The sequence below is a fragment of the Talpa occidentalis genome, unplaced genomic scaffold (assembly GCF_014898055.3).
Source record: "Talpa occidentalis isolate TD23 unplaced genomic scaffold, MPIMG_talOcc4v2.1 talOcc4.13, whole genome shotgun sequence".
Lineage (NCBI taxonomy): Eukaryota > Metazoa > Chordata > Mammalia > Eulipotyphla > Talpidae > Talpa > Talpa occidentalis.
Genome location: NW_023601322.1, coordinates 38,738,488 through 38,755,277, shown reverse-complemented (window position 1 = coordinate 38,755,277; position 16,790 = coordinate 38,738,488). Strand labels below are relative to the sequence as shown.

General features: G+C 41.6%; 1 protein-coding gene across 1 annotated transcript in view; it reads left to right on the top strand.

Annotated features, from left to right (window-relative positions):
* The window catches only part of LAMA3 (laminin subunit alpha 3), a 262,122-nt gene that overhangs the window by 106,408 nt on the left and 138,924 nt on the right, over positions 1-16,790 (top strand). The window contains 9 exon segments of the mRNA XM_037508729.2: positions 2,912-3,049; positions 5,215-5,261; positions 6,740-6,839; positions 7,525-7,577; positions 7,815-7,920; positions 8,619-8,718; positions 11,820-11,976; positions 14,039-14,171; positions 16,332-16,474. Of these exon segments, the coding sequence (XP_037364626.1) occupies positions 2,912-3,049; positions 5,215-5,261; positions 6,740-6,839; positions 7,525-7,577; positions 7,815-7,920; positions 8,619-8,718; positions 11,820-11,976; positions 14,039-14,171; positions 16,332-16,474 (977 nt within the window).

Sequence of the window (16,790 nt, the reverse complement as noted above, 5' to 3'; positions counted from 1 at the left end):
CAGAGACAGAGTGGGCAGCGGAACAGGCAGATGACTGAAAACACTGCTGAGGGGAGCGGTGGGTGAGACAGGAGAGGTCTGCCCTGCCATGTGGGAATATCCCTGGCCAAGAACTGGGGTTCGAACCCGTGCTGCAGAGGCAGCGGACAGCTTCATACTGCTGCACTCAACCTGCTGTGCCACTGGGGAGGCCCTGAGGCACATTTCTTTATCCTTCTTACATTTACTTTCTTGGTGGGGGAAGAGGGCTGCTTCATACGATGTCAATGATTTTCTAGGCTTTCTTCTAGATTTTTAGCTTATTGGAGTTGGGATGCATGTATTTTTCATATTTTCCTCTACAGCAACACCTAATTACAATGAGGTTGGACACAATAGTCCAACAAAATCAGCTGGCTGGGTGAATATAAAATAGGTGGGGGAGGGAGGGATTGCTAGTAAATTTTCTAGATCTGCTGTTCCTTTAACTGTAACTGTCTGAACACTTCATGGTCTGTGGTGATTTCTAAGTGAGAAACCTAGCTAAGTTCCCTTCCATCAGTGAGAGTTTATGATTCCAGTGACAACTGCAAATGCTACCTTGATCATCTCCACTAAAAAGCACCTGAGTGACTCCCACACATGGGTCTGGGCTGAGTCCTCTCACAGAGAATGAAAGTGGTGTAGTCTTGCCCCTGCAGGAGTGCTGTGCTCCAAGGTTTTTGCATGTGGGCATTTGCAGATCCTAAGGACACCTGCAAATAAATCATCAGAACTGACACTTTGCTGCATGAATGTTATCTTCCCCAAGATCTCAGTAAGTGTGGAGTCATGGCAACCTTGCAAACAAAGTCTTATAGTTCTTACTATATATATTGAATAGAAATTTGGAAATCAAACTAATCCATTGTTTACCTTCACTGCAGCACAAGATTATGTAAAGAAGACCTCCCAGGCATTGGGGGGCTGACTTGGATCATCAAAGTAGTAGCATTACTAAGAGAGAACACTTGCAGAGAACTTCCTCTATGCCACACATGTGCTCAGTGCTTTTCAAGTTTTGTCACTGGTGATTTTCTAATGACCTTAAAAGATAGGTCGTATACTTAATTCGAGTATATGGAAGAGGAAATGAGGATAAAAGAGGTTAATCAGTGTGTCTTTGATTGCACAACCTATTAAGCGGCAGAACTGGTACTTGAATTCAGATATGTCTGCTCCAGAGACTGAAGACTTTTGCTACAGACTAATTAGGTAACCTGGGAAAAGTCACATAACTTCTGCGCTTTGCTGTATAACAGTGGAATTCCAGGAGATAACCTCTCCAATCCCTTCCTGCTCTTAACACATGAAACCCTCCAGCTCAGGAATTCAGTGGCCCATCTCCTCTGCTCACTTCTCCAGAAGCAGGTGCTTGCCCTGCACATGGAGCTGGTAGCTGAGGAACTCAGTCCTATAGGAGATGAGCCTCACAGACATGGGGTCAGTAGGAACCTGACCCAGTAGGGAGCAGAGAGGGAAATGGCCAGAATCTGTCCTCTCCATCCCTGTATGTTTAATTTACCTACTGAGGCAGGAAGAAGGAAACTGTTACAGAGCAACCCCGATATAAAATGGGTTGCCTGACTGTGGGTCCTCACCCGCACACTTAAAGGGGACTTATTAATGCTAAACTGCAGACACACACAAAAGGTTGATAAAAGGTTTATTTACAAGTGAAGGAAAAATGGGAAATGAATAATCAGGGAGAAAAAGAGGGAGATAAGTTTGTAAATGCGTCCTACCTGTTCCGCTGACCTGGAATCCCAATGACCCACCAAGCTGGTGAAAAACCGAGCAGGCCACATGGCCAAGAGAGCGACCCCGGGCCAGATGGCCAGTTAAATACTCAAACAGAGAACATAGTTGCTTAATTCCGCCCTCAGGTCCTCACAACTTCCCTTTGGTGATCATGGGATTTGTAGTTCCCAGTGTCTTGATGGAGTTGGGGGTGGAGTCCGCAAAGCCTGTATGGAGTTTGCTCAGGACATCCTGCCCCCTAACAAAACGAGCACGCTTTCCTCATCTATTCTCACTCCGTATGTTTTTTCATGTCTATTCATCCCCACTGAACCCTGAGAAATTAGTTATGGAGAATGAGGGACAAGGAAAAAAAGAGGGACACTTGTAGGCTCATCTGGTCTGGAATGGTTTGCGTTTAATCCCCAGTGGGATATAGACTAAAGTGACAGCTCCAATGGGTAACATCCCCTCTATCACCTGTCCCTCCTTCTTCTTCGGTGAGCACCAGTTATGTGTAAGAAGCATCCCGAAGCCTTCATTCTCAGCCAGCCACTCTTGCTGAATGTGAAGTTAACAGCAATAAAAACCAGCACATGTTGAATGTTCACTAGGAGAAAAGGCTGTCTCCAGTTCTTTCAAGTATTATCTGACTTAATCTCTACCTTAACCTTATCAAGTAGACACTACTATTATTCCCACTTAAGAAAGGGAAAATTGGGGCCTCACTGGTGGCGCAGGCGGTTGAATGCTGCACTGTGAAGCTGTCCATAGCCTCTGCAGTGCGGGTTCAATCCCGGCCGGCCAGCAAGAATCCCACATGGTGCGGTGGATCTCTCCTGCCTCACCCGCTGCTCCCCTCAGCAGTGTATTTCATCTGTCTGCCTGTTCTGTTCCCCGCTCTGTCTCTGGTGAATCCTTTCACCTTCCTGCACATCTGGCCTGTACCCCAGCTCTTGTATAAATAAATAAATCTTAAAAAAAAAGAAAGGGAAAATTGAAGCTTATAGCAATTAAGCAACTTGTTTCTGATTCAGATCTAGTAAGAGATGAAACTAGAGTTAGCAAGTAGGTCTTCCTGGCCCCAGCTTGTGCTCTTATCCAGTATGCTCCTGTACACCACCTTGTGCCTGACTGAGGACTTTTCTTCCAGCCTGTCAGTGTTCAGCCCTTGGCTCCTACCAGATGCCCTGCAGCCCAGTGACTGGACAGTGCGAGTGTCGCCCGGGGATTACGGGACAGCGGTGTGACAGGTGTCATTCAGGGGCCTACGACTTCCCTCACTGCCAAGGTAGAGAAGGTATCAAAACATGGGGGTGGAGGAGGGTACTCTCTCGTGTGTGCAGCCAGCCTCCCAGAGAAGCCTGGAAACCCACAGACACACACACCCCACCCCCCGCCCCGCACAGTCACCTCTACCACACTTGCTCCTAATTTGCCTGGTTCCTCCCCACTTCGAGTCCATTGAAAACACACCACGTGTGCATCTTCAAATGAATCCAGAAATGATTACTGTTTTATGATCCACATGTAAATCCTCGGGATGTGGCAGTGTGGCAAAGGCAACTCCTTTCAGCGACAGTGAGCATTTGTTGCCCTGGCCCCAAGGCTGCTTTCTGGTCCGGACTTGTGACACCCATGTTGGCTGCCCTGTGACCCCTTGTGGGGGGTTCTAGTAGGTCCTCTTTGCTGGCTGGCAGTGCAGGACCTTTATGGGGTTCCTCTCCTTTCTTGCCTGCCACAGGGATTTGTGTCTTTACACATGAGCATGGGTGTGCAGGGAAGAAGGAGGAGGGTGAAGTAGAGTCTGTTGGGTTTGAGAGTGAGCCAAGGAGGGAGTACTGCTTGGGGCTGCTGTGGTGCTCACCCCTCTGTTTACAGGAGAGCCCAAGAGATGCCGAGCTCTGTGGCAGAGGGCACAGAGGGGATGCCCTGGGAATCTCCCTCTGCTCCTTCCAGAGCCTGCAGCCTTGGGTGTAGGGTAGCTCCTGCCAGTTGCATTCAAAGGACCCTTTCCCTGCTGAGAAAGGGATGTTTGTGGAAGGCTGTACCGGACTTTCCACCAGGAGAAGGTGGATTTCTCAGGCCCCATCCTGCTGTTGATAGCGCTTTCAGCCTCGAGTTCAGAGCCATCTGCAGATGGGCCAAGCTCCAACTTGAGTCCCTGGAGCTTTGCTCACCTGAGTCCTCAGGAGACCAGGCTTTCTTGCTGGTGGAAATTTTTTTTTTAAAGATTTATTTATTTATGCATACAAGAACTGGGGTACAGGCCAGAAGTGTGGGGAGTGAAAGGATTCACCAGAGACAGAGTGGGGAACAGAACAGGCAGATTGACTGAAATACACTGCTGAGAGGAGCAGCGGGCAAGTCAGGAGAGGTCTGCTGCGCCATGTGGGTAGCTCCCTGACCAGGCATCGAACTCATGCTGTAGTGGCTTGGGACAGCTCCACAGTGCTGCATCTTAACCCCTTGTGCCACCAGGGAGTCCCTTGCTGGTGGAAATTGTAACTGAGAGGGGTCTACTGGGCTTGGAGAAGGCCCCTAGAGTGGGAAGCTGTCCCAGGTGAGTCTGCTGGCCTCCACGGGGTCAAAAAGAAGAACACAGCAGGAGCAGAGGGTCTGGGCAGCCCCCATGATTTCTCCAGAGCTGGATGGCAGCCTGGGGAAGAGCCAAAGGCTGGGTGTGAGTAGGCTGAAAATCACAAAGCGGCGAGGGGTTGTGTGGACTATTACAGAAGAATGAGGTGAAACTTTAAAACAAAACAAAAAAATGAAAAAGAATTGAGGAAGAGGCAAAAAGTCTAAGAAACAGCCCATTTTATGTGTTCATGTAAATTTGAAATATCAGGCTCAGAACAGGCTTCCCAAGCCCTCTTTATTCCTAATGCTGAATAATAGTAATACTGAGAATGGTAAGATCCCAGTGTATTGAAGAGAAATAACATTGAATTTGTAATACTATATTGAATAAGGTGGGAAAGAAAACTAATTTTAAAAGTAACTTTATACTATAAGTGGGGGACAAAGGGTCATAATAATCAAAGAATTAAGTTTCAGTTAGCTAAAAAAAGGTACTTAAAATTTCTGCAATTTTTTATGGACAAAAATGTCTCTTGATACAACATCGCCCTCTTCTGGAAAATCCTTAAGATATGCAAAATTTAAGAATCTTTTCCAGTCTCCATCATCATCCTTTAGACATGAACTTTCAGTAGTATCCAAGGAATAGTCATTCAGTGGCTCTCGTATATTGGGGTGTATTGGGGATTAAGGATCATCAAGGTTGTTCAGTGTGCTTTTTTATGAATTATATGCAAAGTCTTTGGCACCCATCTATCAATAAACATAAATGTAGATTCACTGTTAAAAAAATAAAAGTAAAACTTTTAAAACGCAAAAAAAAGAGACAACCAATTAAAACTGCAGACATTTAAAACATTTCTGAATCACACACAGGCTCCAGCAGCGCCTGTGACCCAGCGGGTACCCTCGACTCCAGTTTGGTAAGTAGAGGGTGATCAAAGGGTTGCAATTCTATATTCTGATACTTAAGGAAGAGTAACACATTCGGGAGTGCCCGGAAATTGAAAGTAAGTTAAAATAAGATCTGGGACCTTCCTTAAATAGGACATTGTTCTCTTTGAAAGTGCGTATGTGGTACTGTGATTCCACCCCCACAACAACAAAAAAATAACAAGTTTATTTTAACTTATAATTCTAGTGTCCTAGAATTTAACGCTCCTTCTCCCTCAGATTTTATTGATTTGCCAGTCATTTACATAACTGTACATTTTGGGGGTACATCTTCACACCTCAACATGTGCACATAATTCACTCACACCCCACTAAGGCTCCAGTGCAGATGTCTTACCCCCCTTCCTTTCCCAGGTCCCTCTTCCCTCCCTCCCATCCCCTCTGGCGACCACTCACCATGTCCTTTGCAGAGTCTAAGAATTATTTTATCTGTGCTTTGCCAGTTTGTTTTCTTTGGTTATTTATATTCCACAGTGAGCGTCTTTCACTTTGTAACTTAATTTTGCTTAGCATAATCACTTCAATATCCATCCATTTTGCACCAAAAGGCACTATTTCATCTTCTTAAATAGATGAATAGTATTCCTTTGAGTCTATACTCCACAATTTCTTTATCCAGTCATCTGTCATTGGGCATTTAGGTTGGTTCCAAGACTTGGCTATTGTGGATAATGCTTTTGTGAACATGGCAGTGCACAAATCTTTTCTTATTAGAGTTTTCATATTCTTTGGGTAAATACCTAACTCTGGTGTTACTGTAGTTTACAGTATTGTCACCCTGGAGCCCTGAACATCAGCCTGCCATACCAATCAAAATGAAGAAACAAAAATGGCCAGTACACATTAAATAAAACTGTGTGCAACGTAATTGCAATTTATTTGATATTATTCCTGATACAGTAGCTTGGTATCCTGATTAGTTTTTGCAGCGCTTTAGAAATTATTCATCTTAGTTTCAGAGACTGGAGCTCTAGGCCCTAGGGGGGCCAAGGAGATGGTCTTAAACAAGACCAAGGAGGCATGGCCATGTTTGAGCAAGACAGCAACTCCCGCGTATTACAGAAAACATCTTCAGATACATAATTCCTTATCGATTCTCAACATGTTAAATTTTCAGACATTTTTCCTTTTAAAGGTACAGTGTATGATGTAACAGAACTAACAAATAATGACAATGTTAAAAATAAGAGTGATTTCAACATGTTTCTTTTTCCTTATTTTCCAGTCTTGTTTCAACCACCAATATGCATTATGTGTAGAAAAAATAAATAATAAAACAAAAGCAATGAGCAGACTGTTGAAATCAGCCCAGTACTTTTATCCCTGCTCTGGATATACTTAACTTTTCATGACCAAAATATGTTCTGTGTCAAGCTTTGTTCAGAACACAGGCTTGTAAATGTCTTCTTTCCAAGATGTCAAATGTTAGTTTGATTTTCTTTCAAAGGGGCATTGCCAATGCAAGCTTCACGTGGAAAGTCCTACTTGCAGTGTCTGCAAACCATTATACTGGAATCTGGTCAAAGAAAACCCTGATGGCTGTTCAGGTGAGGGTTCTCGCACACAATCGTCTATTGTAACTTCCTCTTGAGTGTGTCTACCTCAGTGATTAAATCCACAAAAGAGCTATTTGTTTAATCAGTTCAATTTGTCTTAATTTCTGTATAAATGTTTTGATGTTTCCCCCTCACTTTTGGCAGAACTTCTGTCATTTTCAATATCTCCGCCAGGGATTTATGTCCTGTTTCCATATGTATTTTGTTGTTTGCAAAGGCAGCTATTTGATAAATGGTTTTTACTGCCTTGTTTTCATAATCTCCTCTTTCTGGGAGACATTAGTTTTCATTTTTTGCCTCTGTTTAAGTCAGGATAGAAATTTAAAAACACTAAACTAAAGGTGGTTAAGTGGAGTGAATGTCCTGAAATAGAGTGTATTTTCATATAAGCCTGTCAGTAATGACCTCGATACAAGATGCATTGAAAACTCCCATAATGCTGCAGTTTTTGTCTTAGAATGGGCGTAAGGCAGTCATTGCTCCTTGTAGGGGGATGGAATCCATCCTTTTATTCTGCTGGCCCCAGGAAGCAATCCAATTTTAGGCTTTAGTGGTGCAAACTGGAATTCTGCTGCAGTGTGCTAGAAAGTGACTGCACATGTTGCTGTCATGTTCCTATTGGGACAACTGTCCCTTGTGTAACCCTTGGCCCAAGGACACTGTCTTTTCTTCACAGAATGCCAGTGCCATATGGCGGGAACAGTGAGTGGGATTGGAGAGTGCGGTCAGGTAATGAATGTGGGGTGATTTTTCCTACAGTACTGGGGGAATGTGATAGCAATCGCTTATGGAGTTTCTGTGGGAGGCTCTTAGTATCTGTCATTGTACAATGCATGGGAATCTTATGGGAAATTTTCAGATCTGGCTGCACTGCTTCATATTTTACAATGAGCCTGTTTTAAATCTGGGAAACTAGGGATCTCTATAATCTTACCAAGTTTTATCATCTGGCCCATTGTGCCACAGCGGGATGGGGACTGTCATTGTAAGTCCCACGTTGGAGGTGATTCCTGCGACACATGTGAAGATGGATATTTTGCTTTGGAGAAGAGCAGTTACTTTGGGTGTCAAGGTAAATTCTTACAGTGAATCCCGTGTAAAGCTCAAGGGCTGATGGATAGTAACAGAACAGCCTTTTCTTGGGGTCCATTATCTACACACAGACTTTCTGAGACTAATCATTTGTCCAGGGAACTCTGTGCAGGAAATGTGGGCAAACATTCAGTTGAAACTAGTAATTACAGAATGGGCTGCCTCCACTTCTCTTACACCTGCACACTATAGTTTTTATTATAAAAAATAGAATCAGGATGGAGAGGGAACTCACCATAAATAATACGAAGGCAGAATTTTAAGATGTATCTTGTATTATCCAAAAAGCTCATGCCCAATTTTGAGAGATAATACCATGTTAAGTCATGCAATGGATGAAGTGGGTGCCCCGCCAGGTGTTTGTCTTACAGTCTCTCTTTAGCACATGTTTACGTTAGTACTATTTTTTACATCATGGTTGGCTCCTGGGCTATGGTCCTCTTATGTTGAACTATGAGTGCATCTCCAATGAGCACCTGGACTTTGGGGAGGGAGGCATGCTCTCTCACTTTGGGTGGTCGCTACATATATCAAACACCTGCCAGATACAGGATGTATCTGGAGGGAGAAGACACAGTTCTGCACCCCTGGTCTGGCTGCTCCCCACTTCTCTTAGAGAGAAGGAAAGCAGGGTGGAGAGGCTTTGATGAGTAACTGCTATTGTTTCCTGAATTTTAGGGTGTCAGTGTGATATCGGAGGAGCTGTCACCCCCATATGCAGTGGTTCCTCTGGGGTGTGCCAATGTCGAGATCACGTCGTGGGGAAGGCATGCCAGCGGTGAGTGTCAGGGAGGCCTCTTCCTGAACTGATGTTGGGGAAGACTGTCTCACTAGTCCTGTCTGTGCTGACAGTGCTGGTGAAGAGAGAAGCTGTCCTAAGTAGAGAGGGCAGGTGAAGGTCAGACATCTGGACACTTCTCAGTAAGTACAACTAAAACAAGAGGTCAATTACCCATAAAGCCTGGCCCACCTTGCAGGTCACAGAGCCACCTCACTGGAACCTTCCCACAGGAACAAAGAGCCAAGTGGGAAAACTAGAGCTGTGTGTGTAGATGCAGGAGGTGGGGTCCCATAGTTGTGTAGATGCAGGAGGTAGGGTCCCATGAATCTCCTGACCAAGGAGATTCAGCTCCTGCTTCTCTCTGGGGATCCATGAAGGAGACTGTAGAAGGGCCAGCTGTGTTATAGGTAGGGAGGGTGAGAGTATGAAAAGTTCAGGAGTGGATGGAAGTGCCTCACCTCACACAGAAATAATGAAAATGAGCTGCAGAGCATGCGGGAGGATGGAGGCTGAGACCGTGGGAGGCTGCAGCCTGTGTCTCTTTGTCCTGACATATTTACATAAATCTATGCAGTTGGTCCTTGAACCACGTGGGTACACTTATATGTGGATTTCCTTGTAAACAGACATTGTAAACCCACTGCATTGATAAGTTCCTACTGTAGTACTATAAATGTATTTTGTCTTCCTTGTGATTTTCTTTTTTTAAATTTTTTTAATTTTTCCATTTTTCTTTTTTTTTTTTTTTACATCATTGTTCATTTTTAAACAATTTTTTCTCCCCCGCCCACCTCAGGTGTAGTCCCCATAGAGTTTCCTTCACCAATGCACCCGTGCACCAGCACCTCAGTCCCCTGTGCTCCTCCCTCCCTCCCTCTGATCCCTCTCCCTCCTCCTCCCCTGCAGTATGTCTCTGACTTATAATTGTTCATTTTTGCTTTGTTGTGTTTTGTACAGTTATTATTTTTTACACTGATGTCTTATTTGGTTCCCCTGCTGTAAGTGAACCCATGTGATATTTTTCTTTTTCCTTCTGGCTTATTTTGCTGAGTATAATTCCTTTGAGTTCCATCCATGTTGCTGCAAATGGCATGAGTTTATCTTCAAAAGAGCACCTGTACCCCTATGTTTATGGCAGCACTATTCACAATAGGTAAAACCTGGAAACAACCCAAATGCCCCAAAATAGATGACTGGATCAAGAAGATGTGGCATATATACACAATGGAATATTAATCAGTAATCAAAAAAGATAAACCTTGTGATTTTCTTAATAACATTTTCTTTTCTCTAAGTTACTTTATTGTAAGAAAAGTCTTTAATACATAGAGCATACAAAATAGATTTTAGTCAATTGTTTATGTTATGGGTAAGACTTCCAGTCAACAAAAGACTACGAATTATTAAATTTAAGGGGAGTCAAAAGCTGTATAGATTTTTGACCACATAGGCATCTGTGCCCCTTACCCCTGGGGTTGTTCAATGTCCACTGCATATGTTTTTGAAACCACAATCCATCCATAATTTTTCCACTCTGAAGGAAAGAAAAAACTAATTTTTAATATAGTTTTAATCATACGCTATAAACTCTGAAATGCAACTTCTTTGAAATCTCCAGTATTTCTATGACTGCATTATCAGCAGATTAAAAAATCTTTCATGTAGCTAAGGTAGACTATCCACGTCTGGTATGTTCTTCTCACCTTTCCTTCAAAAAGCCAGAGCCACCCTGCTCTGCTTTCTTTAGTACTTTCTGACCTGCAGTCACCACCCACGTCATGGGGAAACGGACCTGTGTGTGTGTGTGTGTGTGTGTGTGTGTGTCTAGATTTATTTCCTTCAGGTGTTAGAGGCTCAGGATGGACCAGAGAAACTTTGTAAATAGGTCCATAAATATTTTCCACCCATATTTTACCTCTTTACCCCCTTATGTTGATAAAGTAAGTTTTCTCCCTACTCAGCTAGCATAAGACTTTTCTCTTCCCAGTGTGTATGTAGCTGATTGGCTAATTTGGGGGTTGAAATAATGCAACTAAATAAGAACTCAACTAAATTTCCCACTCTGAAGCAAAAATATTGAGTTATAGTTAACACATATGTCTATAGTTAACACATATGTCTATAGAATTTAGACCATGTCCTTTGATTAGTGGTAAATGATAACTGGAATAAAAGGATAGATAAACCAGCATGTAGATGCCGTAGCACCTTTTCTCCAGGTTGGTAAATATTTTGTTCTAAATTCCCCCTAAATGTTTGTTTGTGATATTATCTGAGCATGTTTAATTTCTCTTAAAGTTTAAAAAGCATTCACTTTCACTTTGTTTTCTAAATAATTGTTGTGATAATAAATATATAGTGTCTTGTAAAATTTCAATTGCATGTAAAAATAAAATCTTCATTTCACCACCCAGAGATACTCCTTTTAATATTTTTGAGCATTCTCTGTGACTTTCATTATTGGATTCTTGAAAGGATCCATTTGCATGCATATTGTTTAAGAGAAAATAAGGCATCAAAAGCTATTCTAGTGATCAGTATATAGATATGATACATATATGGGATAGATATGATTTATATGCTCAATATATTAACATAAAATTAGAATATAGGTCATTTGAATGACTTAGATATGTTATATATAAAATGTGTCAAACTTGTAAACTTAGCATATGAATTATTGCTTTTATTGTATCTATTTTACTTAGCCCATAGATATTACCGTATCTGTGATTCATTAATAGAAGTATATAAATGAGCGAATGAATAAATTTATAGTACATAATTTAATTTAACTTTGCAAAATTGTTGGCAGCCATTTACGATATATTAAAGGATTCTACCACTATGGGTTTTTCTAAGTGACTTTCTAGTTTTCCTGCTTGGAATGAGTAGGTAAGGGTTTTTATGTGAATGTTTACATGACTGAAGCAACAGTTTAGAGAAAAAGCTGGGGGTGAGGGGCTTGCTCATTTGTCCTTGTTGGATATACTCTTTCAACTTGGTGGGAGTTTTTAGTAACTATTAGGATTAAAGGATATTAGAATTATCAATGAACCTAGCTTGCCATATTCATGTTTGCCTTTTATTTATGAAAGACCTGAAAACAATTATTATTTCCCGGATTTGCATCATATGAAGTATGAGATTGAAGATGGCAGTCCACCTAATGGCAGAGAACTCCGGTTTGGATTTGATCCCCTAGAGTTTCCTGAGTTCAGCTGGAGAGGCTATGCTCAGATGACCTCGGTGCAGGTATGTAGACAGCAGGAGGAAGTTTTAGGGCAGAGTAGCCTGTATCCTTACCCACAATACTCCCAGTGAGTTTCCCCAAAGGTGAACTGTCCCCCAAAACTGATTCCAAGATTCTTTAGGGTATGGGTGAGACTTGGGTAGGGGCTGGGTTAACTAATAACCTTATATATGTATTTCACAGTTTATTGTTACTTTAATCTGGGCCCCAAATCAGAAACTGAGGCATTAAAAAAATGGTGTTTATTTATCCCTGGAAGTTTTATAAGAAGAAGGAAGTTCCCTAAATAAGTCTAAGGTATATTTTAACATTAGAGACATTTTTTTTTCTTTAAAGCCACGTGTGGAAAAAAATAAGGAATTGACTAATTTCAGTAATGCTTGCATTGCTAATTTTTGATGGCTTTTTTAAAACTCTGATTTAGTATGTGAATAGAAACTGAGATAAATAAGAAATTTTACATAGTGTTATTTAATTTTCCATTCTTACATTTCTCCTTCCCTTCACTCTTCTCTAATATATCCATTTCTCTCAGTTTTGTATTGGAAAGAATGAGGGAACTTGTACATTCTTTATTTACCATTGGAATTTAGACAGTATTTATAAGTAGAAACTTCTATATAGTCATTGAGTAGTTTTGTTATCAGAGTTTCTCTTTGAGATTGGTCTCTTAAAGCTGTTTCTCAGTGGAGAAATTCAGAATAGAAGAGGTGACCCAATATTTGTCCCTAGCAGATCCAGAACCAGTACTTGCTATTACTGTCAGGAACTGGGACAGGTTGAAGTTCCCTTGGAGTCCTATTGATTCTAAAACTGTTTCTGGTCAGGCCAAAGGTCCTAATCAAGGTTGCCTTTCTCAAGCAGTCCCTGGGATTTTAAGATACTTCGCTCTTTTTCCCTTTTTTCCAGAGATAGAAATTCATTTTCTTTAGTTACCAATCTTATTTCATTAATCAGAAAAGAGGTAGTGGGCTCTATTGGGTCATAATAGGATACGCATGACTGAAAGCCCTTCAAGAGGAGACCTCACAGGTGTTTACAGTTTGAAAGAATAGCTGGCCAACACGAAGTAATTAATTTCTAATGATACATTTTTTGTAAGTATTTATTGACAGAGGACAAATGTCCCTATATCATCATTTACTTTACTCTGCTTCCACTATGTTTTTGCATTTTTATTTTCCAAATTAGGGCACTTAAAGATGAGTTCCTCTCAACTGAGAGGACCCACTGGAGTTACGTAGTGTGGGTCAGCTGCAGTTCCTGCTTCCAGAGCAAGGGCAAAGTCTTCTTCATTTTATTAGCCAAAGGATCAGGGGCAGAGTTCCGAGGAACCACTGATTTGGGGGAATTTCCAAATTTCATGAAACTTTCTTGGGTCACAGCTGAATTTTGGCATGTAATCTGAGGTTAAGAATTAAAACAGTCCAGGAGCCCAGGCACCTAGAGGGCCCCTACCTTGTCCGAAAGCCCACATTCTTTTGAATAGGAATTGAGATCAACTTCATTTGTGGGCATATTTTAGTGACATACAGACTTCTCAGTACTGTGTTTGCAGCCCGATAACTATTCCTTAGCAACATCAGTTTCTGTGACCATTTAGAATTTTATGCGTGTGAAGTGTAAGCTGCAGTGGTCTCTCTGTGGGCTTTCTGTGGGGTATGTGTGAATAATACACTTTCCTCTCCTTCTCTTCTGCCTTATTTCTCCCAGCCAGTGGTGGTTGCCCCTGTCACTGTGGCTTTCCCTAACTAGTCCATCTAATATACCCTTCTGTATGCCTGGTTACGAAAAAAGTCAAAAGAGGATCTCAGTCACTGAGGTGGTGCATTTTCATTGAAACTTTAATTGTAAGTGATCTAAGTTTATTGTTAGGCTTATTTGTTTACATCTTCCACAGTTGTTGAGTAGGTATGAATGTATATGCTTGTGTGTGTGTGTGTGTGTGTGTGTGTGTGTGTGGACACTACAAGCCCAGTAGTGAACCTGAATAATGTGTTTGGATAACATTTCTTTCAACTAGTTGTTTTTTTCTATACTTTATGGCTTTTTGATATTTTTCAGAATGAAGTAAGGATCATGTTGAATGTGGGGAAGTCAAGTCTGTCCTTGTTTCGTGTTATTCTGAGATATGTTAACAATAGAACCCAAGCAGTGTCTGGACGTGTGACTATTTATCCATCCTCAGCTAAGATAGGTAAGTAAATTTTCAAGTCTCTTTTGGATTAAGAAATGATTAATTAGTGAAACATTTAATCCAATTTATTTTATTTTAAAGATTTATTTATTTATTTATTTATACAAGCACTGGGTACAGTCAGAAGCGCGGGAGGGTGAGAGAATTCACCAGAGCCAGAGTGGGAAACAGAACAGGCAGACTGACGAAATACACTGCTGAGGGGAGCAGTGGGTGTGGCAGGAGAGGGCTGCGCGCCATGTGGGACCCTCGTCTGTGGCCGGGGATCAAACCGGTGCTGCAGAGGCTGTGGGCAGCTTTGCAGCCCAGCGCTCAACCACTGCACCACCAGGGAGGCCCCATTTAATCCAATTTTTACGAAGTTCACCTCTTTAGAAAATGTGAAGCCTGGTATGTGGTCTGAATAAGACAGTGTTCTGGGTGCCCTGTCCTTGGCTACCTTTGCAGTCTCTAACATTGTGCAACTAAAGTTATCATTAATTGACATTAAAAGAATTGGCTTAACAACCTGTGTACCTGGGATGAACTCCACAGGGTTATGATATCACCACAGGGCCAAGAGAATGTATAACCCATTCATGGTAAAGGAGTATCACCTTTGCTATGTAATTTGAGATAATTTGACCTACTGCCCTAAATTCTCCCACTGTTCCAGACAAACCAAATAGTGCAGGGAGGAATGGGTGTGGTTCGGTGTTTTTAAAATGTATGCTGTGAAGTATGACATCCAGAAGACTCCAGATAGGAGGAGCCTGCAAACCTGGTTCAGAGGTGGGGATTCCTGGGGGCAGAGAAATAGTGAGAGGGCATAGAGTGCCACAGTCAGAGGTGAGACCTGGGTAGCTGTTCAGCAGGAAGTTAGGGCTTTTACACCAGTTCTGGAAACATTCCCAGAAGCATTAATAATCATTCAAAGAGACAAAATGATGCTGCCGATGGAAATCTTAATTTAGAATTGAAATGTAAGCATCTTCTTCATTTAGCGAACATGGCAGAGATAGACCTGGGGGAAGAAATGCTGCTCCCCAGATGTGTCGACCAGGCTTGTGTCAGGCCAGAAGTTGGTTAACTAATAACCAACTGGAAGAACCAGCAGCCTTGCTTTATCATTTACAGAGCTCTTTGGCATCCTTTCTTCATATAAGAACTTTGTGAACTCAGAGGATCAAACAGGAAATAGCTGAGAAGTGGAGTAAATTGCCTAAGTGCCCAGCTGCTCTATGTAGATAAGTCCCAGTCTTCAAACCCCAAACTCTTTCTAAGAGACCCTCTGCCTCATAGGTGACAGTGCCTTTTGCAACTTGCCTGCTGTTAATTCAAAAATTGGAGGACATTTTAATTTACTTGCTCCTGCTCTGGGGCACCTTTTCTAAGCTCTTGTGTCTGAGTCGGGAGTCCAGCTTGTGAATTACCGTAATGACCTAGGTCTCTTCCCAAATTCCACTGTCTGTATTGTGCCGTATTCTCCTACTTTCTGGTCCATGATGCTTCATCTCCCTGTTCCCATCATCAGGGAGCAAAAGCCATGTTTGCTGTGTTCACTGTCTCATGCCCTGAGCCTAGTTCCAGGCCTGGCACATAGTGGGTACATAGATATTTGTAGAATAACACAAGGATTTGGAGTAAACATTCTTCTGAAGAGAAAATCAGGTTTGGACTCAAGCATTGCTGTTGCTGTTATTTTTAAACCTCCCAAAGATCCTGTATTTGTTTAATGCCGAAGAAAATATGGCATCCTTAAAACAAACAGAAAACCAAAATATTCTCTTGTTTCAAAATGAACATGTGTTAGTCAATAGAAATTATTACTTTAAATTACATATAAGAAAATAATTTGATATCTAATGCAAATATCAAACACTTTATTATATGCAAAGAAAAATTTTAAATAGTTCACTTGTATTAACAAACGTAATCATTTAACAAAGTAAAAAGTCACTCACAATCCCAGCACAGACAGCCACTGCTAAATCCTACCAATTTCATTCTAGGTTATTTTATACAGAGTATGTGTATGCATACAACTAAAAAATTAATATCAGTAAATTTGATCAGTAAACTATCTTTTCAGCTGTAAACTGAATTTTAAAACGGAGTATCTAAAATCATAACACCGACTACTAGAAAAATTCCCTAAGCAGTTCTTTTTATTTCTCCCAGGTGCTGCTCAAAGCAAAGAGGTCCTCTTTCTGCCAAGTAAGAAACCAGCTTTTGTCACCATCCCTGGAAATGGCTTTGCAGACCCTTTTTCAATTGGACCAGGAAAGTGGATTGCATGTATTAGGGCAGAGGGAGTCCTCCTGGTAAGAGATGTTCTGAGTGAAGAACTGTATGTTATTCTCCCTCTCACCTTCCTTAGAAAAGCTCCATCCACTGTGACCCACAGTGACCAAAACTTACCAGAATCATAAGCAATTTCCTTTCAGACCCAGGAATCTCTGGTGACATTTGCCCTCAAATGACATCGAATCAACGTAAAATATATTTTATATTCTTCTAGGCAGCTGCTCTCAGACAAAAATTAAGTTAAAATTGATAATGACCTGAAGTCATCAGAATAAATCCAAACCTTTAATGAGCTTATGTCCTCATCTTTCAAAATCTTCTTTGGGATTTTTC